Source organism: Ceratotherium simum, chromosome 40, assembly GCF_057802395.1.
Source record: "Ceratotherium simum simum isolate JZ-2026a chromosome 40, ASM5780239v1, whole genome shotgun sequence".
NCBI lineage: Eukaryota > Metazoa > Chordata > Mammalia > Perissodactyla > Rhinocerotidae > Ceratotherium > Ceratotherium simum.
This window is the reverse complement of record NC_141939.1, coordinates 2,810,705-2,838,670: the sequence shown is the minus strand read 5'-3', so window position 1 is coordinate 2,838,670 and position 27,966 is coordinate 2,810,705. Positions and strand designations below refer to the sequence as shown.

At 50.5% G+C, this 27,966-nt stretch overlaps 1 protein-coding gene across 2 annotated transcripts; it reads right to left on the bottom strand.

The window, feature by feature from the left end:
- Positions 1–1,270: 1,270 nt before the first annotated feature.
- On the bottom strand, positions 1,271–27,966 carry MALL (mal, T cell differentiation protein like). Of its 2 annotated transcripts, none has more exons than XM_004435798.3 (4): positions 27,859–27,966; positions 7,019–7,186; positions 4,729–4,851; positions 1,271–2,907 (listed from the first exon to the last, which is right to left on the bottom strand). In XM_004435798.3, exons 1-4 carry the CDS (start codon positions 27,964–27,966, stop codon positions 2,845–2,847), a joined length of 462 nt encoding a protein of 153 aa, XP_004435855.2. In that variant the 3' UTR covers positions 1,271–2,844. The 2 variants fall into 2 exon arrangements, with proteins under 2 accessions (XP_004435855.2, XP_087282481.1); XM_087426355.1 differs by lacking the exon at positions 27,859–27,966 and adding an exon at positions 19,032–19,223.

Genomic DNA, 27,966 nt, shown 5'->3' with positions numbered 1-27,966 from the left:
GGTGTGCGGGGAGCAAGGGGACTTGTCATCCTCTGGGGTCCCAGGAAGGACCAGATGCAGCAGAGGGAGAATCCAGCAGCAGAACACGGGACTTGAGCTCTGCAGATCTGGGGGAGTCGGCGCTGCTCCCTCACCGCCCATCACGTTGATCTCGAGTCTGCACGTGGCCTCCACGGTCAGCGTCCACTTCTCACTGAGACGTGCTCCCCTTCCAATTCCTCACTCAAGGGGCAGGGGCAGATTCAGGGGCAGGAGGAGGGGACCAACACCCCGTCAGCTGAGGGATTCTCCAGTCCCGCTGTGGCCGACCCCAGAGGTGAGGACGGTGTTTGATTTTCAAATTTTAACATTTTATTATTTTTTCCTATTTTTTAAAAAGATCACAGCCCGGTTATTGGCCAAAGCAGAACCTCTGGCTGTCCTGGACAAAGCCACAGACCAAACCTGCCACCAGCTTGCTCAGCCTGGGGCGTGGGGCATGGCTTGTGGACCCTGCGTCCCAACGCCCTGTGACCCCAGGGCCCAGCACATGCTCAGTGCTCAGGACACAGCTGTGAGATGTCATAGTCTGAGTTCCCCCAAGGCCGACCCTGAGGCAGGACTTGGGTGCAGGGTCCCAGGAGCCCGTGGGGAGTGGGGTGCAGATGAGGTAAAGGAGAAGAGCCAGTAAAGCCTGAGCCCCGGCCCAGGGGTGCACTCCTGCTGGGGCCTCTGAGGACCATGTGGCCCCTCGGGTCTCCCTGCAGAAGACAGGAGCCTGGGGAGGCCCTGGACAGAGAGGGGAGCCGCCCCCAAGGCGGGGAGGGGGCGGTGAGCTGGGAACTGCAGCAGCTGCAGGTGACTCGGGGCCTGGGCTCAGGGCTGGTCCACAGTGTCCTACAGTGGGTGGGGGGCTTGCAGTGTGGGGAGAGCAGGACAGCACCCCGTGCAGAGGAGCAGGAACAGGAGGCAGAGGCCGGCAGGGGTCCACTCCCCGCCCACTGAGGCCTCCTCACCTCCCAGGCCCGGCCAGTGCATCCCCAACTTTGCCTAAGCTGCATGGGTTTGGTTCTTGAACTTTCACCCAAACGGTCCCTCCTGAAGTGACACCACAAGCCCCGAGCCCTGGGGACACACTCGGCCTCCCCGTGCGGCTGCCCCACAAGCAAGGCGGGTGGGCTGGGCCTTCAAATCCCCCACGGGGGGCTGTGGTGGAATTGCTGTCAGGACCTATGACCTGGTGGCCAGTTCCAGCTGTGCCGTCACAAAAGCACCAACTCAATACTTTCTACCGTCTCAACACCTTTATTTGGATGTGGCTACTCAGTAAATCTTGAACAGGGATCCTCCCAGACGGCTGCCAGGCAATAAGGTGAGAGATAAACGGTGGATTTTCAAGATCTCCGGGCGATTAGACGGTGAGCCGTCAAGGACAGAAGCCAGAGTTTCTCTTCGGTGACTCCTGTGCCCCTCCCCCGCCAGGAGCAGGAAAAAGCTGACACACAACTGTAAGCCCCAGAGCCGGTGGGACAAGTCCCTTCCACGTAACAATTCATTTCATTTCAATACGACAGCAGGCATGTGCGGTCACGGGGCTGTTCCTGACTGGCCTGGGCAGGAGCCCCAGCACAGAGACCCGGGCACAAGCGGCTGGAGCCCCCCCCAGGTGGAGAAACATCAGAGCACAGCTTTCTGTTGAAAAACACTTCCTGTGAAACCAAGCACCTCGATGCTGCGTTTCCGTGTGCACAACGCCAGCCTTTTCCTTGAGAATGGCCCCACATTGCAGACGCCTTTGCATGTCCAGGCCCCTGTGAGCCCTTCATGCATGAGGCGCTGAGTGGTCCAGGCCCCCAGTCGACACCACTCAGGGGATGGAGGGGAGTGGATACACACAGAAGAGCACGGGCCCTGGGGCCGGGTCCTTTCCAGCCTCCTGAGATGTCCCACTGGTGTGACAGGAGCCCAGAGGAGAATCCTTGCACATAACGTGCTGCCGCCTTCCCTGATGGTCTTTTCTGAGGGGCAAGGAGACTCTAGTCCTTATGGAGTGGGGACTTGGAGGCCTGACACAGGCGTCCAGCAGCCCCGCAGTTTTCTGAGAGGTCTGACTTGTGGAGAAGCGGGTTACACCCTCCTCTCCCTGGACCCTCCTCCCCTCCCCAGGTCTTCCTGTCTGACAATTTTGTAGAGTCAATCACTTATTTTCCCCGCAAATCTACCCCAAAGTTGATTTTACGCAGATTTCCCTTGGATCCCAAAGCCGGGGAGGGAAGGGAAGGAAGTGGAACGGGGGGCGGGCAGTGTGCTCGTCCCTGTAAGCCTCCCCAGGAGGGGGAGTGGGTCTGGACCACTCTCCAGAGCAGAGGCGGAACCGCGGAGCAGGAACAAGGTCTGTGGATCTTCTTTGGATCTGGAGGCGTTGACGGCACCATGTCGATTTAAGAAAATGAGACTGAATGTTCCCATAAACCCACTATTGGGAACCTCACTGCTGAGGAGGAATCCCCAGAGAGGCCAGATGGTGGGAGGTCTGGGATTCTCAACAGTGAGGGCTTCGGATATTAGTTTTCCAGAAGATGGAGTTTCATTGTCAGATAATTCCAAGACACAGTTACTTTTCCAGGCAAAAAAAAAAAAAAAACACAAAAACACAAGTTTTTCATATTCATTATAAACTAAAATGTCCAAACAGTCATGCCAGAGTGTGACTTCATGTTTGAGTCTGAAAAGATGGTCTGATAATCCCTGTTTTTGTTGATCTTCTGTTTATCATCCAGATGGCGAATGTTGATCACTGCTTTTGGGAGCCAATAATCCGGGTTTTATGGAGCCTCTCTCGCGTCGGCGCGGCTCCCCGCCTCTTCAGTGGTAGTAGTTACTGAAGGCGTGGAGGATGTACAGCAGGGTGGTGATAAAGGCAAAGAACTGGAAGAGGACGGGAGAAGGACCGTGTTAGAGATGCCAGACGCCGCCACCGCCTGCGGCCCCCCCCCCCAGGGCCCTCAGCCCCACCCCTCCCACTCCTCCTCCCCACCCGCCACGGCCAGAGCCCCCCAGAGTCGCCTGATCGTCCTGCCTGACCGCCTCCCGGTGTGTCCACCTCTCCCTCGTCTCAGCCGCCCTCGTCCCTCGCCAGGGCTCCTCGTGGCCTCAGCCTGTCCTCTTCTGCCCTCCGCCCCTCTAATCCACCGCAGAGGACACGTGCGCTCGTGGCTGCATCATGTAGTAAAACCCTGTGATGCCTCCCGCCTCTCAGGGTAGAGGCCATCGCCCCAACACGCCTTCTGGCCCGGCCGCCCGGCCGCCCGCTCCAGCCTCACTCTGCCCCACTGTCCACTCACACTGTGATCTCATTCATTCATTCATTCTTTCATTCAGCAGATATCTTTTAGGGACCTGCTCTACTTCAAAAATGACAGTGGCTACAACAGCGATCAAACGTTCAAAAGCTCCTGTCCTCGTGGAGCTTACATTTCAGTGGCAGAAGCAGAAAATAAACCAGGTAAACCAGCACGGCAGTAGGTTAGCCGGGGATAGGTGCCCAGGAGGAAATAAAGCAGGATGGGGGACGGGGATGCTGGGGGGGACAGGGAGGGCCTCACTGAGAAGGCGACACGTGAGAAAAGAACAGAAGGGGCGAGGCAGCTGCCTCCTGGAGGAGGGCGTCCTTGCCAAGGCTGAGGCCACAGCGTGTCTGTGTGTTCAGGGGGCAGCGGGAGGCCAGTGTGGCCGGAACAGCTGACTGAGGGCGAGCAGCAGGAGGGGAGGTCGGGGTGGTGCTGGGCGAGGCCCTGGAGGCCGGGGGGGCCATGGCAGGACGTGTCAGTTTAGGGCAGTTAGAAAGACTTGATGAGGACGGAAAGAAGGCAGACAGGCCGGGAAGGCAGCTCAACTACCTTGTGGCCCCCCAGTGGGTCACAGTGCTGCCTCCACCCCATTCTCATGCTGGGGACAGCACCCCATGCTGGACCCCTTCCTCCTGCCACCTGATTCCTGCAGGAGCCCCCAGACTGCACAAGACTCGACCTTTCTGTTCACAGTGACTGGTCAGGGATGGTTTCAGACCCAGCCTGTGAATGCGAGTGCTTCCCGGGAAGTTTTCAAGGTGGGATTAAGGAGGAGGGTTAGGCTGCTCCAGAGGAGGAATCTCCTGGCTGTGAGCTCCCTGCCACGTGAGGGCGCCGTTCCACAAACAGAAAAGAGGCCGCTGGGCAGAGCCTGGAGAGGGGAGGCAGAGCTGGCCTCGAGTCTCTGGTCCCAGGGGGCCTGAGGTCTCGGGGTCCTGCTCCTCCCACGACTCGTCTGGACCACCTGCCTCGGGTCCATCAGCCACCACCGTCCTCCTGTGGACCTCGGTCACTGCAGGACACGCAGTTCACCATGCTGAGGACTTTGGGCTCCATGCCACAAGCAGTGGGAGCCATCGAAGGATCTTCAACACAAGAGAAAGATATGTTCCAGTTTGCGTTTTGGAAAAAAAATATTCCAAGGACAGTGTAGTGGATGGAAGAGGGCTCAAGGCTGAGGTGGGAAAAACAGAAGACGAGAGTGTCCCCTGAACTTGGGCTTGGTGCTCCGTGAGCTGGGCACACCTGTTTACACACGCACAGACACACTCACACACACACCCCTCCTCCGTCCTCCAGGCTCCGTCAGCCTGAGGGTCAGGCTGTCTGTACACATGAGACCGAACTCAGCCTCAGATGATGCCCTCCCTCCATGGTGGTCGTGTTGTCCAGCGCTCACCGAGGCTGTGGTGTTGATGTAGTAATTGCTCAGGTTCTGGGTCTCAGAGACGATCGTGGCATGCACCTGTAAGACGGCCGCACTCATGTACAGGATGGCAGTGGCCCCGTGGTACAGGCTGTCCTGGAAAGGCAGAGCAGAGGCCTCGTCACGTGGCACGTAGACAGGTGAGCACTTCCCACTCTGACTATATAGGTGAGAAGAGTGAGGAAAAAAGACAAGCCAGCTCCTGAAACTCCTGCTTTATTTTTTGGCAGTGTTTCCAATGAAACGTCTATGTAGCCAACAATAGTGGAGTAATAAATGGCAATAATAATATTAACACCTGCCAACACTGATTGGGTGCTTATTCTGTGCCAAGCTCTACGCTAAGCCCTTCTCTCATTTATCTCACTTAACTTTGTCAATTTTGAGGAAATGGAAGCTCAGGGTTAAGGTCAATGAATAAATGGGTGAGCCAGCATTTGAACCCAGGCCACAATAACTGCAATGCTCTTAACCATGAGCCTTGTGAAGACCTACCATGTGCTGGCACTGTCCTCACAGTGTACACATGTTGTCTCATTTCATTTCCACAGCTAGTTTCGTAAGGCTGCTACTATCATTACCTCCAATTCACAGATGAGGAAACTGAGGCTTAGCTAACACGTGGAAGAGCTGACTCAGTCAGGGTCATCTAACCCTAGATTTCCGTTTCTGAGTCTCTGTGTTAACTCTCAGCAGTGTTCTTCATTCAACAAGAATGTCATGTGGTCATTAAATGATCAGTTCTGGAAGGAATGTCATAATAAGTGAATCAACATTTCGCAACCCAAAATGAAATAACCAATTCAGGAAAACTCATCTGTAGATGAAAGAAAGCATTAGAGAAAAGATTGATGGGGTAAGGCTGTCACACTGAAAGAGGGACCACCAGTCACTGTGTGTGATGTGACGTGAAGCCGCTTATGAAGCGTTCCTGCCAGAAAGGTTTAACCCGTCCTCAAGGAAGCCTTCAGTGCCGACTTCCAGTTAACAGAAAATTCAGGGACTAGAGGAGCAATTCAGATCACACCAGGAGGAAGCAAACAGACAAACCCACATGGGGACCTTCTACAAGACGGCCGACCCAGGGTCTTCAGCAAGTCACCAGCAGGGAGACTCATTCTAGAAGAAGGTCCCCGAGAACCATAACTACCAAGTGCAACGCACGGCCCCCGGGAGGACCCTGAGTCAAACAGATCGACTGCAAAAGACATTTCAGATATAACCGGGGAAATGCGAATGTGACCTGGGTCTCAGATGGTGCAGAGGAATTCCTGTTAGCTTTATGTCAGTGTGATAATGTAAGAAAGTTTGCAGGTTTTTTTGTTTTTTTATTTTATAAGGAACATTGGCCCTGAGCTAACGTCTGTGCCCATCCTCCTTTATTCTGTATGTGGGATGCTGCCACAGCATGGCTTAACAAGTGGTGTGTAGGTCCGCACCAGGGATCTGAACCCTCGAACACTGGGCCGCCAAAGTGGAACACATGAACTTAAGCACTACGCCACCCGGCCAGCCCAGTTTGCAGGGTTGTGAGGCGTACTGAAGAGTGTAGAATGGAATGACGTGATTTTTGGGGTTTGCTTTAGAATTCTTCAGGAAAAAAACAGTTCAATGAAGCAAGTGTAGTAAAATCTTGATAATGCTGGAATCTGGGTTATGGTTACATGAGGGTCCATAATAGGACCCTCCCTACTTTTGTATATGTTTCAAATTGTTCAATACAGAAAGATTTTAAATGGTTATTAAGATGACGTGATAAGCGGAAAAAAAAATTAATGACCTAATATTAAAAGAAAGAATCTGCATCCAAAATTATTGGTTCAGTGTGATTATATATCCATTTTGCATAAAGTTTACCAGAAATATGGAAGAATGAAGCCAGTGATTGTGATAGGACCTTGAGATTGGGGTGAATTTTTTTTCCTACTAATGTTTCCCTCAATGATGTCCCAATAATTTTACCGTAAATAGAACTTACAGGGAAATGTGTCAGGATGTGCTTGGTGCAGGAACATACAGACTGTGTGTGCTCCTGACAAGGGAGGCAATGGAGGGGACGGCAATGGAAGGCTTACTCTGGAGAGGAATGCTTTCATTCCAGTTTAATAGTAAACACACTAAAATAAAAAGTCTTGGTTCCATCAGAGGCCCAGGAAAGGTCTCTGGTTCTCCCTCCCCTCCCAGAAGGCCCGTTGTCCTCACATCACCCAGGACATCGGTCTGGAGGAGCGCGAGAGCCTGGGCCACCCTCGCTGGTTCTTACCAGGACTTTCCAGGACTCGTATTTTTTGTAAAATCCAAGCAAGTAAGACAACAGGAACATGAAGGAGATGAGGAAGGAGGTGAGTGAGACGTACATCACCCATCCTTGCAGCAACGGGTTTGCTACCTGGGTGGCGGCCACCAGGATCCAGACCCAGCACCCAAACACCTGTAAGACAAAACCATGAACAAGGGGCTTCATTTGCTTGTGCAGACACATTTCCCTGTGCAGGGCATCTTTCTTCTCCTCCGTCTCTGGTTAAAAGCTCTTCGGGTGAAGTTAGGTGGGAAGGGAGGGAATGGGGAAGGAAGGCTGGTCCCTGAGTCACAGTAAACTCAGGTCCTATTGTTAGAAAATTCAAGGGGCTACACTGAGGTTGCCGAGGGAAGGACTTGGCCAAATTTGGTCTGTGGACGTGTCTTCTTGGCCCAAATGGCATTGGTCTATACAGTTTTTTAAACATTTCTGAGTAAGTTGCCAACATTTAAAACTGGATATTTCACATGAAAAATCCAGATATCAGACATTTCTTGAGAAATCCATAGTTCTCACCACAGTGAACCTATTTCCCAGGCCAGAGTAGCCTGAAATGAGTTGTGACTGTCTCTTTCAAAAGGATCTGGTGTCCTCAGTGGATCACAGTCTCCTCTGCCCCAGCCCTATGCCATTGTATGGCACGTTCCCTGTTGCTCACAGTCACTGTGGAATATTTCTTTCCTTCTCCTGGCTCCCTTCACCCACTGACAGTGCCTGCCTGGTCCTGTGGGCATTTGGTTTGGTGCCGCCAGGGTTACAGTATCTGACGCCCTGGGGTCAGTTACCAGCTGGGTGATTCGGTTCCAGTGTAATCACCGCTCAACTCCAACCAGCCACTGATTATCCCCTTGGTGGAGAAACCACACCTTTGTCCTGTCCTCTCTCGGCTCTGCCTGTGTTTGCTTTGGGTCTGGGCTTGCACCATGTCGGTGAGCCCAAGGGAGGAAGTAAATGTCCACCTGATGGCGTGTTTAGTTAGAGGCCTGGAGAGAAGATGGACATGAGCACCGAGTGTTTTGTTGTTGGTTTATCTCAGACACTCTGAGCTCCTCTCCGTCCTGGGCCTCCTTGGGATGTCACTGTGAGCCTCCTCAGTTCTCCTCTCCTCACTCCTGTTACATTTGTGTGTTTAGGCCCCACATAGGCTGGTAATCCCAGGAACCCCCCTCAGCCCATTTCTCTCTGTGGCCTTCAGCCCACACATCCACTTGCCCACAGGACGTCTCCACTTGGCTGTCCCTCTGTAGGGCCAACCCTGCACTTGCATGACCCTGAGAGAGAGTGCCTCAGTACACTGTGCACCCAGGAACCTCACGTGCCTCCCCCCAGTCCTGGCCCTGCCCCTCAAGCTCCTCAAATCCAACAGGTGCAAAAATCTGAGCTCACTGGCACTCCCAAATTCCTTCAAACCCACCCGCCTCAGCACCTGCTGAGAGAGACTATGGGATTGTGAATGAGGGTACAGAGGCCTCCAAAGATCGTGATGATGTTCTATTTCTTACACCATATAGTGGGTGCACAGGAGTTTATCTCCTATAAAGTAATAAAATAATTTTGAAAAAGGAAAAGAACTTGTTGGACTATGAGACCACTGGGGATTTGTGGTGATGGGGAGGGGGAGCCAAGGATGGCTCCTGGGTTTGTGGTTTGGAGGAATCACACCACCAGATGTCAACACTTTCTATACATTCACAGTAATCACAAGAGTTGCCAGAGCAGGTGGCTCACATTTCTGCCCATCTCAGGAGAGCTCATCCCCTTCCCTCGTTCTGTTGCCTTTCCACATAAATTTTAGAATCAGCTCATAAATATCAATGATATCTGTCTGCTGGGATTTTTATTGGGTTAAATCTATAGATCAATTTCTGGAGAACTAACAGCTTTACTATGATGAATCCTCTAATCCATGAACATGGTATGCCTCTCCAATGATTAAGATGCTCTTTGACTTCTTTTATCAACTTTTCATAGTTTTTAGCATACAGATGCTACAGGTATTTTCTTATATTTATGCCTATCTATTTCATTTTGGGAGAGCTGTTGTAAACAGTATCACTTTTTTAAAATTTCATTTCCCATTTGTCCATTGTTAGTAAATAGAAACATGATTGATCTATTCTGTGTGACATTGTGTCCTGCAACTTGCTAAACTCACTTATTAGTTCAAGGAGAGATTTTTGGTTCTTGTTTGGTAGATTCCTTGGGATTTTCTATGTATCTCATTAGATTTTAATTTTTATGGTTACTTATGAAATTAAGTTTTTCATATATTTCATATTTTCTCTTCTGTGAAATTTTTTATTGTTTTTTATTGGTTAAAAATTTGTTGCAGGTTTGTCTTTTTCTTACCGATTCTTTGGAATTCTTTCTAACAATGGGGATCTCATTGACTATTATAAATATTGCAGATATATTCTGACAGCACATCTCACATATTTTATCATCTCTTTTAATGAATTGTTCTTAATTTTAATGTAACTGAATATGCTAATATTTTCCTTTATAGATTGTGTTTTTTTAATCAAGTTGAAGAAGTCCTTCCCTCCTTAAGTCACGATGATATCCTTGCATCTAGATATTCCTTTGGGGATTATATTTTTTCTTCCTGAAGTACATCTGTTAGTAGTTCCTTTAGGAAAGGTCAGTTGGTGGTAGTCAGTTTTATTTGTCAGAAAATGTCCTTATTTTCCCCTGACAATTATTTCCTCTCAGCACTTCTAAGATATCTTCCCCTGTGTTCTAGACCTTTCCATATTGTTCCACTGTAGTCTGACTCCCATTGTTGCTGCTGAGAGGTCAGCTGTCAGCTGAACTGCTGCTCCTTTGTTGGACTCTGTCTTTTATATCTGGCTGCTGTAAGAGTCTCCTCTCTGTCCTTGCTATTCTGCAGTTTATGCAATAGTGATACAATGTGTTGAGGTGTGGGTATCTTTTTACCAATTTTGCTTGATATTCATTTATATTCCATATCTGATAATTCCATTATTTCAGTCTTGGTAGCCTGATTCTGCAGTTTGTGGTTTCTGTTAACTTTCACTCCTGTTCCCTTTTTCCCTCCCATGTTTAGTGAACTTTGATTGTGAGCTCATGACTGTGAGGTAGCTCAGTTCTGAATGAGGCTGTTATAGAGACCTTCTGGACTAAACAACTCCACTCACTCCTGTCCAGCTCAGCTGAAAGATATGCAGGTTTCAGGTTCTTCTTTTCATAAATACCCCTGGCTTTCTGGGACAGGCAGGTCTCATTCCACAAACAAACAATACGTAGACATAGACATGTCACCCCATCCCTGATGACGCTGCCACTGCTGCCGTCCTGGGGAGGAAAAGCACTTTTGAATTTATGGAGAACTCATGGGCTCTTAAGGAGAGAAAGGGAGCAGGATGTGAGAAGCCAGAATAGACCAGGAAGTGACCACGAGGCAGAGACTCCTGGGCTCTTATAGGGCTGGGCAGCACCTCCAGAAGCCTGGCCCTCTCTTACAGCAGCAGCTCTGGGAGCACATCTCCCAAGACCTTAACAATCAATCTCCAAGTGAATTTTGAGAGTCCTGGGGGGGTCTGGGACAACTTGTGAGTGAGTCGGGGCTGCCTTGTCCTGAGGAGGGGTGTGGAGGGACAGAAGCTGCTGTCCTCTGGCCCCCCTGAACTTGGCTCTCACATGTCAATCCCAGTGACAGGGGCTGCTGATGCTGCGGGGAGGTGCCGGGGCTCAGCTTTACGGCACCTGCCGAGCATCCTCCCGGCTCAGCCATGGGAGGTGTGTACAAAGCTGGCACCCTGTCAACACCCAGACAATACTAACTATAGTGGGAATGGCATTCAAGATTTTGTGACTGCACCAGAACTTGTAAAAGTTTAGACTCACATCAGACCTCAGAGGGCAAAGAATGGTCTGTGCCATTCACTACTGTATTCCTGGTGCCCAGCACAAGGACTGGAACAAAGTAGGTAGGGAGAGATCAGAGAACATTCTTTCGAACTATTCAATGATAACACCACAACCACCCCACATTCACTAGGTGCTTTACAGTTTATAAAATACATTCACTCAGACTGCCTCATTTAGTCTATACAGCAATTCTAACTCCCTTGGGCTTTCTAAGACCCGAGAGCTGCCACTTGATACCTGGTGATACTGACAGCTCACCTGCCCCAGGCCTGGGGTGGGCAAGGGTGCCTCAGCCCCACCACACCTGTAGGTGCCTGCAAAAGGGTCACCTGCCCACCTCCTGGCATCAGAGGCTGCCCTGGCCAGACACTGCCATATGCACATTATTTACATGTCTGGACTTAATTCTCACCACAGACTATGAGGTGGTGCCGTACTGGAGGGGACTGAGGCCTGAGGTCACACAGCACAGGGCTCGGACACCTGTGGGTCTCTCCTCACAACCAGATTTCACACCGTCAGAGCAGGAGCCTCTGAGCATTTGGGAATCTACTCAGAGTACACGGGAGTCTTCCGAAATGGCTCTAGTGTTGCATAATCAACGTTACACAGGAATGTTATTTACTTTGTATTTCCACCCCCTCCACCTTCTAAACAGTAGAAGGACCAGGGTCAAGGACAAACCCCAGGTGAATTTAAACCTGGTAGAGTTGATCTCGTTTCTGTCCCGAGCAGTCTAGACTGGATTCTTTACAGGTAAGACAACTTTGAGTATTTGTCTTTACTTTTTTTTTTTAACTCATATTTAGCTTTCCAAATTTTCTTTTTAGGCTTTCTTTATAGAGAGCCTAAACTGCTCTCTCATTTTAATCCTCAGTTTGTATTTCCCAGGAGCAGGAGATATTTTTAGGTGTTTGCGGCTCACCGTCAAAGTAGAAGAACACTTTGTTACAGTTAGACGTTTCGATCAAGTGTATTTCAAGTACGATTTTGGCAGAGTTTGTTTCTTATGAACAAACACAGATTATCAGCTACAAATTTTACAAAGGCTGAACCGAAACTTGAAAGGATCTTTTAAGTAGGATGGAGCCTAATGATAAGTTTGGTTACTCCTTCTCTAGAACATGGAGAACAGCTCCCTCGTGTCTAGAAAGCAGGTTAAAGAACCAGCACATAAGAACTGGAGGAACAGAGCACAGACTGGAGTCCGGGAGAAACGGCTGATTCCAGGTCTGGGGCGGGGAAGTTGGGCCTAGACAGCTCATCACACCAGAGAGTGAGGAAACTTTCAAAGGCTCCTGGGTTAGGTCAAAAGGATTCAGAGGCTCCTGCTGACCAAAGATGAGGCAATCTGACCTTCAAATAAGTATTATAGCTACAATGGATTGGACTACATCAACTAAGTCGAAATCCATGAGCTGAAAATGATAGTTTAAGAAAAGTCCTTCTTGGGGCCGGCCCGGTGGCATAATGGTTGAGTTCATGCACTCTGCTTCAGCGGCCTGGGGTTCACAGGTTTGGATCCGGGGTGTGGACCTATGCACTGCTCATCAAGACATGCTGTGGCAGGCGTCCCACACATAAAGTAGAGAAAGATGGGCACGGATGTTAGCCCAGGGCCAATCTTCCTCAGCAAAAAGAGGAGGATTGGCAACAGATGTTAGCGCAGGGCTAATCTTCTTCACCAAAAATAAAAAAAGTTCTTCTTTGGCCACTTTTGAAGGATGCTTATTAATTTGGAAGGCAGCTCTGCTCACCATGGTACCACCAATGCTTATTATTTTGAAAAATGTATAATAAAGGAAAAGAATTAAGCCAAAAATATAGCATAAGGGTAAGGAGCTTCTAAAATACTACCTGAATCTTACCCTCAGGGCAGCATTCTGAATCCTGCTACTCCTGGAACCGTCAGGGGACGTTGAGACAGCCCCAAGGTCTGGATCCTGCCCCAGAGATTCTGAATGAACTGGTGAGGGAGGCTGCATGGTTAACAGTTCCCCTTATGACGCAGCCGGGACTGAGAACTCCAGAGCCCACCTCTTTGCTTCTAGGCTCACCCACTCCAGTGCATGCGGCATGCAGCATCATCCCTCCTGGGTTCCAATCCCAGCTCTGCCTGTTGGGTAGGTTATTTAACTCATCTGTGCCTCCATGTCCCTGTCCATCAAACAGAGGAGATGTGGGTCACACTGACCCCTCTCTCATCTGGTTCTCATGCAAACTAGACGAATCTCTCTCTGGCACACGGTGAGTGTTGTGTAACCATTGTTGGCCATATTAGCCATACTCATTTGGAATGGCACAGAAGACGGGAGGGAATGTTCCCTGAGAAAAACCCAGAGGAGGGCATGTCCCAGGTCCGTCTTCCTGAGGGATGGAAAGTTCACTTCTGGAAGAGCTGGGACACCAATCAGCTGGATGAATGAGGTAACATTTAGAGTGCACAGACCTTTCTGAGGAGTTGATGAAAACTTTGGCCACCCAGAAAAACATACCTAAATATGCCTACAATTTTAGTCTACAAATCTGGGGCTCACAGACCCTCAAAGCCCCCAGGCTGAAGTCCATTGCCATCTCCAGGTTAAATTACGGTGCCATCAACTGCTCTATTTTTTTGACATCATCGATCAAAACATTAAACGCACATACTGTTCGACCCAGTAATTCCACTTTTTGGAATTTCTCCTGCAAATAATGCACATGAACAAGATGACAAATGAACAAGGTTGTCTACTGCAGCCTTGCTGGTTACAGAAAAGACAGGAAACATCCTAAATGGTTACCCAGCGGGAACCCATTAAAGCAATTATGTCTGTACAGGGTAACACTTAGCAGCCTTCAAAAAGAAAAAGAAAAACTTCATATACCAAAATGGAACAAACTCTAAGATTTGTATAAGGCACAGACCAGTGAGCCCAATGTGCCTGATTTGTGTAGAAAAAGAAGAAAGTGTATGTTTGTGTTGGTGTCTATGTGCATCTGTTTGTAGATGCACAGAATATTTCGGGAATGAGATCCAATAAAACAGTCAGTGCCCTGGCCTCGGGGGAGGAAGACTGCTTGGCTCAGCAACAAGGTTTTGAATGTTTGAACTAAGCCAAAAAACCAACATTTAAGTTTAAAAAGAAAGAAGAAAGATGCTGGGCTGGACAACAGAGGCTCACAAAAGACTTTTGAATGGGAGAAACAAGAAGAGACTTGCCTTTCCATATGGGAGGCTGGCTCTGTCCACCTGGAGAGCACAGCTGGGAGCAGAGAGGCCTCTGATGGGCAGGAGCAGGGGAGGGGCTGGGCTGCTGCGGCTGAACTCCACACACCAGAAGGCTCTGAAGACAGACACTGCGCTGACCGACTGATGACCCCATGTGAAGAGTGAAGGAGGAGCCAAAAAGATGCCCAGTCTCAGGTCTGCATGGCTGGGGCTCCTGGCCGAGCCTGGGAGGCTGGGCTCGGATGGGGCAGACCAGGAGCCGAGAACCAGGCAGGAGCGACACCCACAGGCGGTGCCCCCGTGGCAGGTTTTTCTGCATAGCTGGGCGGTATTTCAGCACGGCGGGTCTCGCTCACCAACAGCACTGCATTCCTTTTCTTACCACTTGTCTGAATTTTCATGCAGCACACTCGCTCCTTCCCTTGGGTGAAGGCAGGCTGCACCACGAAACCTCAGAAACTTCAGGCTGGGCGGAAACGGCCCACACCAAGGTGTTGAGGCCCAGGAGGTCAGCGGTGCCAAGTGAACTGGGGGCTCCTGGCCCCACTGATGACCGGGGAGGAACGGGCTCCATGAAGGACAAGTTCTGGCATTGCCCACAGTGGGAACCAGGACTCCCTGAAGACTCCCTCTGACACTGCGATGTTCCAAGATAAGGAAAACTATTGTCCCTCGTATGCAGATATCCACAGCCCATGTTGCTTAAGTCCAGGGTCTCTTGGCCGTTGTATACCCCACTTTTTAATAAATTGTGGTAAAATACACAGAACAAAATTTACCAACTTAACTATTTTTGTGTGTGTGAGGAAGATTAGCCCTGGGCTAATATCCATGCCCATCTTCCTCTACTTTATATGGGACGCCGCCACCGCATGGCTTGACAAGCAGTTCGTCGGTGCGCGCCCAGGATCTGAACCCGCGAACCCCAGGCTGCCGAAGTGGAGCATGCAAACTTAGCCACTACACCACCGGGCCGGCCCCCCCAAATTAACCATTTTTAAGTGTACAGCTCAGTGATATTAAGTGCATTCACATTGTTGTGCAACCATCACCATCATCCATCTCCAGAACTCTTTTCATCTTGGAAAACTGAAACTCTGTACCCATTAACACTAACTCTCCTTTTCCCCTACCCCCATATTCTTTTTTATTTGACTACTCTAAGTACCTCATATAAGTGCAATCATAGAGTATTTATTCTTTTGTGGCTGGCTTATTTCACTTAACATAATGTCCTCAAGGTTCACCCATGTTGTAGCATGTGTCAGAATTTCATCCCTTTTTAAGGCTGAGTAATATTCCATTATACGAATATACCACATTTTTGTTTATCTGTTCATCCATCAGTGGACACTTGGGTTGCTTCCACCTTTTGGCTATTATGAGTAGTACTGCTATGAACATGGAGGTACAACTATCTGTTCAATGCACATCCTTTGAAAGGAAAAAATAAGCCGAGACCCAGCCTGGGACTATGCTTCAGATTCCAGTGGGCACTTCCGGTGCAAAACGTCCCAAGAGTCACAGCTCCTTCAAACACACACCCTGTATCCGTGCCACTGTGGCTGAAGCAGGTAGCCCTCGGGGGTTTTGTGCTGTCCACTCAAAACGCCTCAACTCCAGGGCGATTTCAACAGCTCAAACCAAAACCACAGGGCAGGAATTAGAGCTGTTATTATTTTCAACCCTAAGATTTTCAATTGATTGTAAAAGCAATGTTAACAATAAAGCAATTCTTCTGTATGTCATGGCTCTTCCCAGGCCTAGTGCTTATGCATACATATTTTTTATAAAGTTGTAAATCATGATGAACACACATTTTGTATTCTCCTTTTTATATTTTTTATTTTATTTTCTATGGCTTAATAATACAGTCGATTTTTCTTACTCGAGGTAGTTCTATCAAGTCACCGCAAGCACTGAATTAGCAAATGCTGAACCATTGCTCCCAGGGGAAACACAGGGTTAGGTTCCTGCGAGCCCGTGGTCAACTGATCAACACATGACATTGTTTTATGTGTACTTCTGTTTAAAGACACCTTACTTAATATATATTGTTGATTCATTGACATTGAACTCTCCGCCAACAGCACCATAGCCATAAGCTTATCTAACACACATATTTTCTCCGTAAGGCACATCACATCCTCCTTGTGCTCAGGAACATAGCACTTCAGCACTACACTTGGGGGCTATTTTAAACAGAAAAATCACCTACAAAAAGCACAAAAATATGAAAGACGTGGCACTAAACAGACCTTGAAAAGAACACTCCTTTACAGTATGAGAGCCAAAACAAGAAAGCCGAGTGTCGTCCTGTTCATTCCCAGGTGGGAACATGTGTGTTGAGAGACTCAAAGTTTTTGCTGCTCTGCACACGTCCATGAATGACCATGAACACATTGCAAGTATCGATTTCGGGGTTACAAACACATTTTAGTGAGTACAGCAGTCCCCCCTCATCCACAGTTTCGCTTTCTGTGGTCTCAGTTACCCGTGTCAATCGAGGTTAGAAAATATTAGATGGAAAATTCCAGAAATAAACAATTCATAAGTTTTAAATGGCATGCTGTTCTGAGTAGCATGATGAAATCTCACGCCATTTCGCTTCATCTCACCTGGGATGTGAATCACCCCATTGTCCAGCATATCCACGCTGTATCTGCTACCTACCCATTAGCCACTTAGTAGCCATCTCAGATTCGAAGTGCTTGTGTTCAAGTAATTCTTATTTTACTTAATAACAGCCCCAAAGCACAAGAGTAGTGATGCTGGCAATTCGGGTTGTGCCAAAGAGAATCCTTGTAAAGGGCTTCCTTTAAGTGAAAAGGTGAAAATTCTTGACTTAAGGAAAGAAAAAAAATCGTATGCTGAGGTTGCTCAGATCTGTGGTAACTTTTATTACAGTATATTGTTTTAATTGTTCTATTTTATCATTAGTTATTGTTAATCTCTCAATGTGCTTAATCTGTAAATGAAACTTTATCATAGATATGTATGTATAGGGAAAAACATAGTATATACAGAGTTCGATACCATTATTGGTTTCAGGCATCTACTGGGGGTGTTGGAACATATGCCCCTCAATAAGGGAGACTATTGTAGGTGAATTTGCAAATACAGAATCGTGAGTAATGAGGATCAACTGTACTTTCAACGCCACAATTCCATTCCATCAAGTTGATAAAACATCATTTACCCAATTAGGCTCCAGGGCAAGTATGTTGGACGCTTCTAGCTTTTCCCTGTGATGCAAAATGCTACACTAAATAACTTGATGCAGAGACAGTTGTCTTCTTTTAAATTGTTTCTCTGGGGCATACTCCCCAGCTGGGCTTACTAGTAGGAGGTGTGGACAGGGAGGGAGTGTAGCCGGTGACTTCCCAACATCCAATAGGCTCATGGCATCCCGTGGCTGGGACACATATGTGACCTAGTCCTGGCCAATGAGATGCGTGGGAGCCTTCTGGGGACTCCTGGGAAGGGTTTCTTCCTGCCTAAGGAGACTCAGGATGAGACAGTCCCTGTTCTTGTGTGACCATTGCTGTGTCTGGTATTAGGCCTGGAGCTATGAAATAGAAGAGCAGAGAGATGGAAAGAGCCTGGGCCCTGATGACACGACTGCGCTCCTGAAGAATCAGCCCAGAGCTAGAGCCCCCGAGCTCCGGACTTCCCAGGGTGCGAGACAGTCCATTTCCCTTCTGTTAAAGCCAGTCTGATCCAGCGACAGCCCTTGTCACAGCACCACCAAGGACCGCATGGGATGTGAGTCTGCTCATGTTGCCTACACCCCTCGCCCCCTCTGAGGACATCACACTGGCCCCCCCGTGACCCCCAGGCCAAACTGTGGTCATGGCAGACACTACCGGAGTGATGACTGCATGTCAACCTCACCCAGCCCGCCTCGCCCCTCCCCGCTCTGTGCCAGTCTCCCTGAGCCCCCTTCAGTGCCCCCAGCATGGGGGCCTCCAAATGTGGGCTGAGACCCTTTAGTGGTAGTGAAATCCATTTAGTCAGTCACCAACAGCATTAAAAAATGAAGTAGATGGCTGGCCAAAGGAAAGGGCAACCTTTTGTTGCCTGAATCTTTTGTTTCAGCTACACACACACACACACACACATACACACACACACACACAATGTACCAGGTCACTGTGAAAATATATCCCTTCTGTGGATCACAGTCAGAGCGTGGAAACCCTTGCTCTGGCCGAGGGCCTTTGCCCATGCTGGTGTGTGCCCCCTCTTTCCATGGTTCCTTTCCTTCACAGCCCGTCCCAGTGGGCAAAGACACTCCCCAGTGTAAGCTCACAGCCCTGGCTGCTGCAGCAGGAGTCTCAGCCCAGGAGCCGGGGGCTGGGGGGTGCGGGCACGCTGGGGCCTGCATGGGAAGCGTGAGCCACTAAGAAGGTAGAGGGAAACACTGCTGAGAGGGAGGGCGGGTTGTCGGGACAAGTGAGAGGAGTCCTGGAGAGTCCCGTATCTGCAGCGACGGGAGGTCAGTGTAAAGGAGCCAGGGCCTCCACAGCTAGAGGGTCAGGGGCCCAGCTACCCCTGAGGATTGGGCGCCCCTGGGCAGTCCTCACCTGGCTGCAGGCCTCCCAGTGGGCAGCTCAGAGACCCCAGTGCGCATGGAGGTGCTGTTCACCCATGAGGTGGTTCCCATCCCTGTGTCTGGGGGTCCGGCAGCCTTGTGAAGGTTTCTGAGCAGGAACTGTTACATCTCTAGCACAGGGGAGAAAACCCTTTCTGGGAGTCCAAGAGATTTCCCGAAATTACCCATCAGGGGCATGGCAGGCCTGGACCGGAATCCAGGGCCCCAAAACAGCTAGCATCATATGGAAATTCCACACTCCATAATTCAACCTAGGACACGTCCAAACACGGAGTCACTGTGTCCTGACTCACGGAGTGAGAATTTTCTCTCTGTGGCTTTAAGGTTAGCAGGAAATTGCCGGCCCAGTCCCCTTGGACCCCGGTGAGGGCCCACGTCTTATCCGGTCCACTCCAGGAACAATAGTGCTGGCCAGAGCTCCATCCACAACTGCTCCTAGCAGAACAAGTCATATAAGGAGCCCTTGGTACCACAAGTGCTCGCGGGCCTGGGCTGGCCGCACGCCAGGGAAAGTTAGTGCCTGCCCTGGGGTGTGTGCAGGGAGGGGCAGGATGCCACGGCCAGGGAGGGGCCAGTGAGTCAGGGGCCAGGCCTCCTCTGCCTTCCGCCCCTCCCTCCATGGCTTCCTCCCCCAGCACCGCACCCACCCGTTCAGACCCCCTGGCCCCCCAGTGACCCAGCTTTTTATTGACTAAAACAGCACAGATTTATAATGTAACACAAAACAGAATAATAAAAGCATTCGTATCCATCCAAAGTCTAAAGGGCTTTTCTGCCTTGTCTCTTTAAAAAAAAAAAAAAGCAGAAAAAAACTGAGCAGTTGCAGGGGCAAATTTTTCTTTTACTTTTTTTTTAGTTGTACACCTTAGAAAAGTTAGAAAGTACAGAAAAGATGTAAAGAAGTGGGATAAACCCTGCTCCCCACAGTGGCCTCGTGGACAGGCTTCCCCACCTGCCAGGCCTCCACCCTGGCCTCTCCCTCTGTGGCTCCCACAACGTTCATTAACCTCGTGTCCCTTCACATGTCTTCGGGAAGTCACCAGATGAGCCCGGGAGGCAGGCTCAGGGAAAGTCCCCCATCTCCTCCTTCCCTGGGGAACCTACAGACATTGCATGACAGTGATTGTGTTCCTGCCCTTCATCAGGCGCGGAGGACCCAAGGACATCACCATTCGCTCTAGTCCTGATTGACTGCTGCTCAGCCCCCCCTTTCCCTTCCCCGCCTAGGACCAGACCCCGGAGGGCGGGGACCAGACCAATGTCGTCTCCTCCAGGAAGCCACTCCTGACTGCTAAGCCCTCAGTGCACTCTGGGTGACCTCCTCGTGGCCATTGTCTCTCTTCACTGCCTCCTCCCAGACCCTGAGCTCCTGGGCAGGACTCTGCCCGGTGGTCTACATGTCCCCAGTGCAGGGCACAGAGCCTGGCACAAAGCAGGCGATCGGTACATGCTGCTGACCACCTTGAGAAGAGGCAGGAGGCGGATTGCTGGGCTCTCCGCTCGCTAGCTGTTCAGCCTCGTCTTCCTGGACCTGATTCCCACACAGGTGGCACCACTTGACGCTTTCTGGGCCTGCCACTGTGGCCCAGACACGGACTGGGTTTCTCTCAGAAGCCTGGACTGAATGGGGACAAACACTCATTTGTGTCATGCCCACCCATTTCCTGCTCCATCACCTCCCAGGCCGTAGAAATTCTCCAGATCGAAGCGTCTTCCCTCGGAGAGCCGATGGGCCTCCCTGGGAGGGTTTTCCCCACTCCCAGCCTCCTCCCTGGCACATAGGAAGGACCACACAAAAATGTGCTGTCAGGGAGGACGATGCTCAAACGAACACGCCACCCGCGTCCCACGCCCGCCCGGCATTACTTGGGCAGAGGCAGGGTCCAGGTGGGGGGCAGGGGAGCCTATGAGTAGCGCGGAGGCAGAAAAGCCAAGCTCAGAGAAACCCTCCAAGGGGAGGGGCTTCTTTGAAATAGGTCAGAAGACTGGAGCCTCAAACACGTGGTAACTGATCCCACTGGACAGAAGCCCCCTGAGGGGCCCCCTCAGTGCCTTCTAGGTACAGCTGGAGGCAGGAAGGTGGGGACTCGTGTCTCAAGGAGCTCTGGAACGCGGGTACGGGCTGGCTCTGCTGCAACAGAGCCCGTGCCCTGTGGGGCCTCGAGTAGCCGTCCACTGTGACCGAGATGGGAAAGATCTGACCAGGTGGTGACAGCTGAGGGACAAGACTGGCTGGCAGGTATGGGAGGGCACAAGGGAGGGGCTGGTGAGAGATGAGGAGGTAAAGGCCAGGGAACCCAGTGTGGGTCTCCTCCATCGCCCCCTACTCTGGCCTGCTTCCTGCCACTTGCCAATCTGGACTAGACTCTAGAAACCTCTCCTGCCTCCCACAGATCTGCCTTGCCCTAGGGGAAAGTTCTCCAGGAGAAAATCCCCTAGATGGGCACTGGATGCGGGTGGGGCACTTCCTATCAGTGAGACTTCTTATCTGGGGCTCCCCAGGTCCAGCAGGTCAGAATGCGCTGGGCCCCTCCCACCCTCTGCAAGAGGACCCAGTTACTTCCCTCAGAGCACGGTTAGTTAAATGAAATCCTCCTGGTGGGCTGACTTTCCAGCAGCGGGCTTGGTTGCCTGTCTCCTCTGAACTGAGAGAGGGGGCAGATTCAGGGAAGGTTGCTCATGGTGTGGCGGGAAGGTCAGGGGGAGAACAGGACCAGAAGTCCAGACATGGGCAGAGGGGAGGGTGTGGATGTGGACCGTGCCGATCAGTTCCAAGGGTCTCTCAGCTCACGCCCATCCTTCTATGGTCTGCTCTGCGATACGGGCTGGAACTCTGCAAGCCACAGTGCCCAATTCCCTTAGAAGCTGGACTCTTGCAACGGGAGGAGAGGAGTGGGGACTTCCTGTTGGCTTTTCCAGGTCCTGCCACTGTCACTTCAGCAGCAGCAGCAATTGGCTCCAGCCCCATGATCCCTTGCCCCTCCCCTGGTGTGACCACTGCCTTCCAGCACCGCCTCCTCAAAGGCCTGAGTACCAGCCTGGCGGGGCTTCCTCTGGAGGTCTGAGCACCAGTCCACTTGCCCGACACCAAGGGTGGCAGCCACCTGGTGTGCTTCTCATTCTCCAGTGGCTTCAGCATCTCCTCTCTGCTCCGCCAGCCTTTCCACACTGCATAACAACTCCCTGTACTGAAACCCTCTGCGCACACTCCCTATCCTGGTTTCTGTTCCCTCCCGCACCCTGACAGGCACAGCCCCATTTATCCATCTCCTTGGCTGGTCTGCATCTGCCCCATTAGCCATCAAACTCCACAAGGCAGGGGCATGTCTGTCTTCTCCGTCTTTACATCCCTGTGCTTCACACAGAGTAGGCACTCAACATGTGTTTGTTGAGTGAATCCAAGGGATTAAGTGGGGTGGTCTTCCTCTTTCCGAGCAGCCCAACTTTATAAATTTGTTAATCTCCTGGTCCTAGGAAGTCCTCGTCTGAACAAGCCACTAGCTAATCCAAACCAACCCAAGCCCCCCTTGGTAAGCCCATCCTGACAACTACTCCAGCTCCTGGAGCCTGTGCACCCCTGCTTTTCTCCGTTTCTATCTTGGGGTGTTGTCTACGTGTTCACGCATCATTCCGTTAAGACAGGGTCCATGACTCTCCTTGTCCCCTCTGTTATCCCCTTCTGTTCTTGTGTCCTCCTGAGAGCAGGGGGCTATAGCACGGGATGCATCTCAGTAAATACTGGTTGGTTTACAGCTGGAATTTGCTCACAAGAGACCCACGCTTTCTAGTAAGGGGCCAGGTGACCAAAAACAATGAAATATTACGGGCTCACACCCTGGAACAGCTGAAACACGCTGACGTTTCCTGTGACAGTCCTTGTCGAAACCCCAGAGCTGTCCCAGGGGATCTTTACTGTCACTCTCTCCATTGTTGAGGCTCAGAGTGGTCAAGTCACCTGCCCAGGGTCTCAAAGCAGCAGAGCCGTCCGGACAGACTATTTTAATGAACCTCAGTGCTCCGGGGGCCTCCCAGAGTAAAGGAGGCCGGGAAGGTGCCAGGAAGCCAGGGGTGAGGCCGTGTGGTGGTAAGGAGCAGAGCGAAGGGAAGGACAGAAGCAACAAAGACAAAGCAAAACTGGGGTAAATTGACTTTACTTTTGCTACTCCCCAGAAGTATGGAAAATTGAAAGGGGAGCAGGCGAAAACAAGGGGAAGGATTTTTCCTTTTGGGAAACACAACTTCTAAGGGAGTAAGGAAATGTTACGACAAAACAGCGACTACCAGCCCTAAGCCAGGCCCAAGATGAGCCCTAATTCCTTCTCGGCCCCACGCAGTAAGTTCAGGCCACGCAGGTGATCCCAGGTGGCTGGGGGGTCAGTAAGTTTTCCAACAGGCTTTTACACACAAACAGAGTAGAAGAGGCAGCAGGGTGAAATGCAGGTGAGCCTTAATCTCATAAGCTAAGACATAAGGGTGCGCTTCCTCATCTGGAAGATTCCGGAATGACCTTCCAGGGGCGTCAGAGTATTTCCTCCTGACCACTGCGCAGGCAAGTGAGGTAGCTGAAAACATCAAACACCAGTGTTCGAATCGTCTCACCTTTTCACTGGTTGACTCTAGAAATCTTCTTAGCTGCTTCTTTTTAATTAGTCAAACAGCTAATTAATGAAAAGGTTGAAGGTTAAAAGACTTCCGTGGACTCTTATTCTTAAAGCACTCTCTCAGTCAGAGCCACCTGGGGCAGCTCTCAGCATCCACCTTTCATCCTGTAAAAAGCTGATGAGTCAGCTCACCCCACACAGGTAATCGGGTGTCACGTGGTCCCCCCCATGCCAGCCACTCACACACTACTTGCTCTGAAGACCAAGGCCATGGGCTGTGAGTCACCTGGTCCCCAGGCCCTGCCCAGCGCTGGCACCAGCAGGCTCCCACGCTCCCTGAATGAAGGAGAGAGGGAATAAATGATGTCTGTTCTCACCTTAAAATGCATTGATTCAAAAGTTCCTCACACGTGGAGATTATCTTTTGAAATTAATATTGTTTTCAAATGAGAAATCTGAATTCAACTAAGTAAACCGAACAAAATATGAATTTTAATGTTAAAATCCCAAAAGTCTTATCTGTTGCTGGTGGAAATGTAAAACGCTATAGCCGCCCTGGAAAACGGTTTCTCAGTTTCTTAATAAAAATCAAGCATACACTTATTACACAACCCAGCAATCATACTCAGGCATCTCCCCAGAGAAGTGAAAATTACATCCACACAAAAGCCTGGACATAAACGTTCATAGCAGCTTTATTTATAATAGCTAAAAACTGTAAACAACCAAAACGTTTCTCAATGGGTCAAAGGTTAAACAAACTATGGTAAATCCATACCATGGAATACTACGCAGCAATCAAAAGGAAGGAACTATTGATACACACACAACAACTTGGATGGACCTCAAGGGCATTATGCTGAGTGGAAGAAGCTAATCTCAAAATCATACATACTGTATGATTCCATTTATTTATATAACTTTCTTGAAATAAAAAAATTATAGAGATGGAATTAGTGGTTTCCAGGAGTGAGGGAGGATGGCAGGGGGCACTATAAAAGAGAAGCTGGAGGGAGATCTTTGAGGCTATGGGACAGTTCTGTATCTTGATTGTGGTGGTGGTTACATGACTCTACATGTGTGAGAAAATGGCGAGAAGAATAGACATATCCTACCAACGTCGGTTTCCTGGTTTGGATACTGCACTAGGGTTAGGAAAGAGGCAACTACTGTGGGGGGCTGGAGGAAGGGTATGGGAGATCTCTCTGAACTATCTTTGAAACTGCCTTTGAATCTATAATTACTACAAAAAAAAGGTTTAGGGCCGGCCCCGTGGCTTAGCGGTTAAGTGCGTGCGCTCCGCTGCTGGCGGCCCGGGTTCGGATCCCGGGCGCGCACCAACGCACTGCTTCTCTGGCCATGCTGAGGCCGCGTCCCACATACAGCAACTAGAAGGATGTGCAGCTGTGACATACAACTATGTACTGGGGCTTTGGGGGAAAAATAAATAAATAAAATCTTTAAAAAAAAAAAAAAAAAAGGTTTAAAAATGCACATCTTGACGTTAAAGACTCTAAAATAAAGCGACTCAGGCAAAGATCTGTAAGAGCAGGCAGTGAACATGCAGATCCTCGCCGAGTCAGCCAGCATCATTAATGCAAAAGAGCACAAGGCTGCCGCTCACCTGAAGCAGGGGTGACTCGAGGCCTCGGAGCAGGGGAGTCGAGGGGGAAGAGCTCGAGCCTCTTTGGAGCCCTTGTTTAATTCTGCTCTCCTTGTATTTTTGGTACCTTGTTCCCGTGGGAAGGCCCTCAGCACAGGGCCTGCCGTCCAGACTTCACGGTGGGTGCTTAGGTGGGAGTGTGCCTGCAGACACCAGCAATGTCCACCCTGGGCCGCCCTATCATGGAGACATCTGAAGCCAGGTTATGAGTTTCACTTTCTCTTCCCATTTTTGCTGGCCTGAGCTTCCAGTTTTAGAAGCCACTCGCTGGACTCATGTCCTGAGAAAAACATGACGCCTGTCTGTGATGCCTTAGGCCCTAAGACTAAGAACCTGCTGGAGCCCCAAGGCCTGGTGCTCTGTGGTCAGCCCCAGCGAGCGGCAGCGGGCGGCATACTCAGGCTGCCAGGGACAGAGAGGGGCTTCTACGAGGCTGATTCTGCCCTCCTCTCTCCAGCCCAGCATATCCTCTGCTCAATGGATCAGAATCACCCATCCACCTTGACATCCTCCCTTCCTCTCCCGTTTACCTCCCCATCCCGCACCCAGATATGAGGCACACGTGGTTCTACATTCTGTGCTAGGAACGATCACTTAAGGAAAAAGAGGTACACAACAGCAGGTGCAGAATAACCCCATTAAATATATACGTGTATATATGAGTATATGCATATATACGGATTATATGTATTTCTGTATTTTCTCAGTTTTCAACAATGAATGAGGATGATCTGTGAATTAAATCTAAAGCCGTAATGAGGAAACATCCAATAGACCGAATGAGGGACATCGTATAAAATAACTGATCAGTACTCTTCCAAAGTATCAAGACGAAGAGGGAGGAATTGCCCCAGATGAAAGGGATGAAGCAGACAGGACAACTAAAGGCCGTGCAGACTCCCGGACTGGACCCCGGACCCAGAAAAAGGACACCAGGGGGGAAAGCAGCAGAACTGGAATGAGGTTTATCAGAGCAGTTGATGGTGGAGCATCAGTGTGAAGGTCCTGCTTTTGATGGCTGTCCTGGGTAAGATGTGGACCTTAGGGAAGCTAAGTAGACTATAGCGGACTCTCTGTACTATTATTGAAGCTTTGCTATGAATCTAAAATTATTTCAAAAGAAAAATGAATGAATAAAATTGAACCCATGACAATACCCCATCTGCTAAGATGCTTAACGCCCAGAGCCCAGCATAAGCACGCACTTTACCCCGCCGGGGAGTCCATTTGCAGGAGGCAGCATAGCGGGGGTAGTTGCACGAGACGGCCCCTCGCACCCTGGGTGCTTTCCTGATTCTGGAAGCCCCTTCCCTCCAGCCTCCTGCCTGTGGGTCTCTCCTGGACTCTAGGCCTTTGCCTCTCCTGCCCCCCAGGCTGGAAATTTGGCCTGTCCTTTGAGGTACAACTCCCAAGTTGCCTCCTCAGTGACAGGCCTGGACCCCTCCCGGACTCGACACAGTCGGATATCTCTCCTTGCTGATGCCACACCCAGGACAGTCTGACTGTGGCGAGGAAGTGCTCACAAGTCTCTCTCCAGCAGACGGGGAACCTGGGAAGGCAGTGGCCCTGTCGCCAGTGGCTTGCGTGACTGACACAAAGCATGTGCTCAATAAAAAGTGGTGGAGTCGACCACGATCCTGGGCATTCATGTGGTTGTTCTGAGGTGAGGGGCACGCCCAGGTCCCGGCACAGAGAACTCACATCAGCCTAAGATGTCAAAAGTCTGGCAGGATGCCCAGGCTTGTGTCCTCCTGGTGGCAAGCCTGGCAGAAACCTGCCTCTTGGGTGGGGCTTCAGCTGGAGCCATCCAAATGCTGGGCCTGCCCTGCCTGGCTTCCCTTTCCTCTTGGCATCAATGGATACCCTTTAACCGGTTTGCCAAAAGGTCACTCAGTTAGGCCCAGCCTTCCAGGGAGATGACAAGAGTGAGAGGGCTGCTCAGGTCCAATTGAAAGTTGGAACCACTTTCTATCTTTCCTTCCTGCCAGGGGCAGCACTGCCAAACTCAGACCTGGTAAGAAAATATCACCCACAAGCTAGACACTTCAGAGAGTGTTTGAAAAACAAACTCCTTTGCCCTGAATTGTTCACCAGAACTCAGTGTCCCCATCAGTGAAAAGGGGACGCTGACAGCTGGCTCGGAGAGGTCTTTCGAACTCTTCTACTTGAGTTCTTCTGAACACCCTGTGCAGAGCCCTGCAGACTGGAATATGCCAGCTACCTGGCAGAGATTAGGGCCACAATTCAGCTGCATGGCACTGAGACAGTAATGCTGTGACAGCTTCTCATGTGCAACCGGGGCATCTCACACACTGCTTTACGGCAGATGTTGTCTTAAATGACCCCCTCTTGGCAGTCCACATGAGCCAAAGTTCAAAGTCAGCTGATATGAGAATTAAGAAAATACTGGAAGACCTCCTCTCGGCAGGAAAGACAGAGTCCCCCCATTCTGAACTTCAGAAAAGCACAAACAAGTAGTTGGAGAAAGGAAACCATACAGTAAAAGTCCATTTCCAACATCTTTCTGAGGATCCAGGATGTTTTAAGCGTTCCCACACCCCTCCAATCACCACGTGGCCTGCCCGTCACCCGCGGTGGGTTTCCTTTGGGAAGGAAGAAACCCATCCACACTGCAGAACCGAGAGGCGCGCAGAGAGGGAGGAAGAAACATCCCGGCTCTGAGTCCGGCGGGGGACATGGGGGACCACAGCAGCCCTGGCCGCGGTGCGCCTGCCCCGGGAAGCGCGCTCCAGCCCCAGGCCGGCTTCTCCCGGCCCCTCCCGGCCCCTCCTTTTCTGCAGGCGGCCGCACGGCCGCACTCACCAGCTCCGGCAAGAAGAAGGCGTAGGGGATGGTGAGGAACAGCGCGACCCCCGAGGGCACGTCGGGCGGGGCGTAGCTGGTGGCGGGCGGCGGGTCCCGGGAGGCCAT

What these genes read in the sequence shown, in the direction of transcription:
- MALL (XM_087426355.1), bottom strand. Translation starts at nt 19,223, where the DNA reads ATGACTTGTTCTGCTAGGAGCAGTTGTGGATGGAGCTCTGGCCAGCAC. An exon ending in CAGTGACTCCGTGTTTGGAC is followed by an intron (nt 7,187 to 19,031) that starts GTGTCCTAGGTT and finishes TTTGTCTTACAG; the next exon opens with GTGTTTGGGTGCTGGGTCTG. An exon ending in ACATCAACACCACAGCCTCG is followed by an intron (nt 2,908 to 4,728) that starts GTGAGCGCTGGA and finishes GTCCTCTTCCAG; the next exon opens with TTCTTTGCCTTTATCACCAC.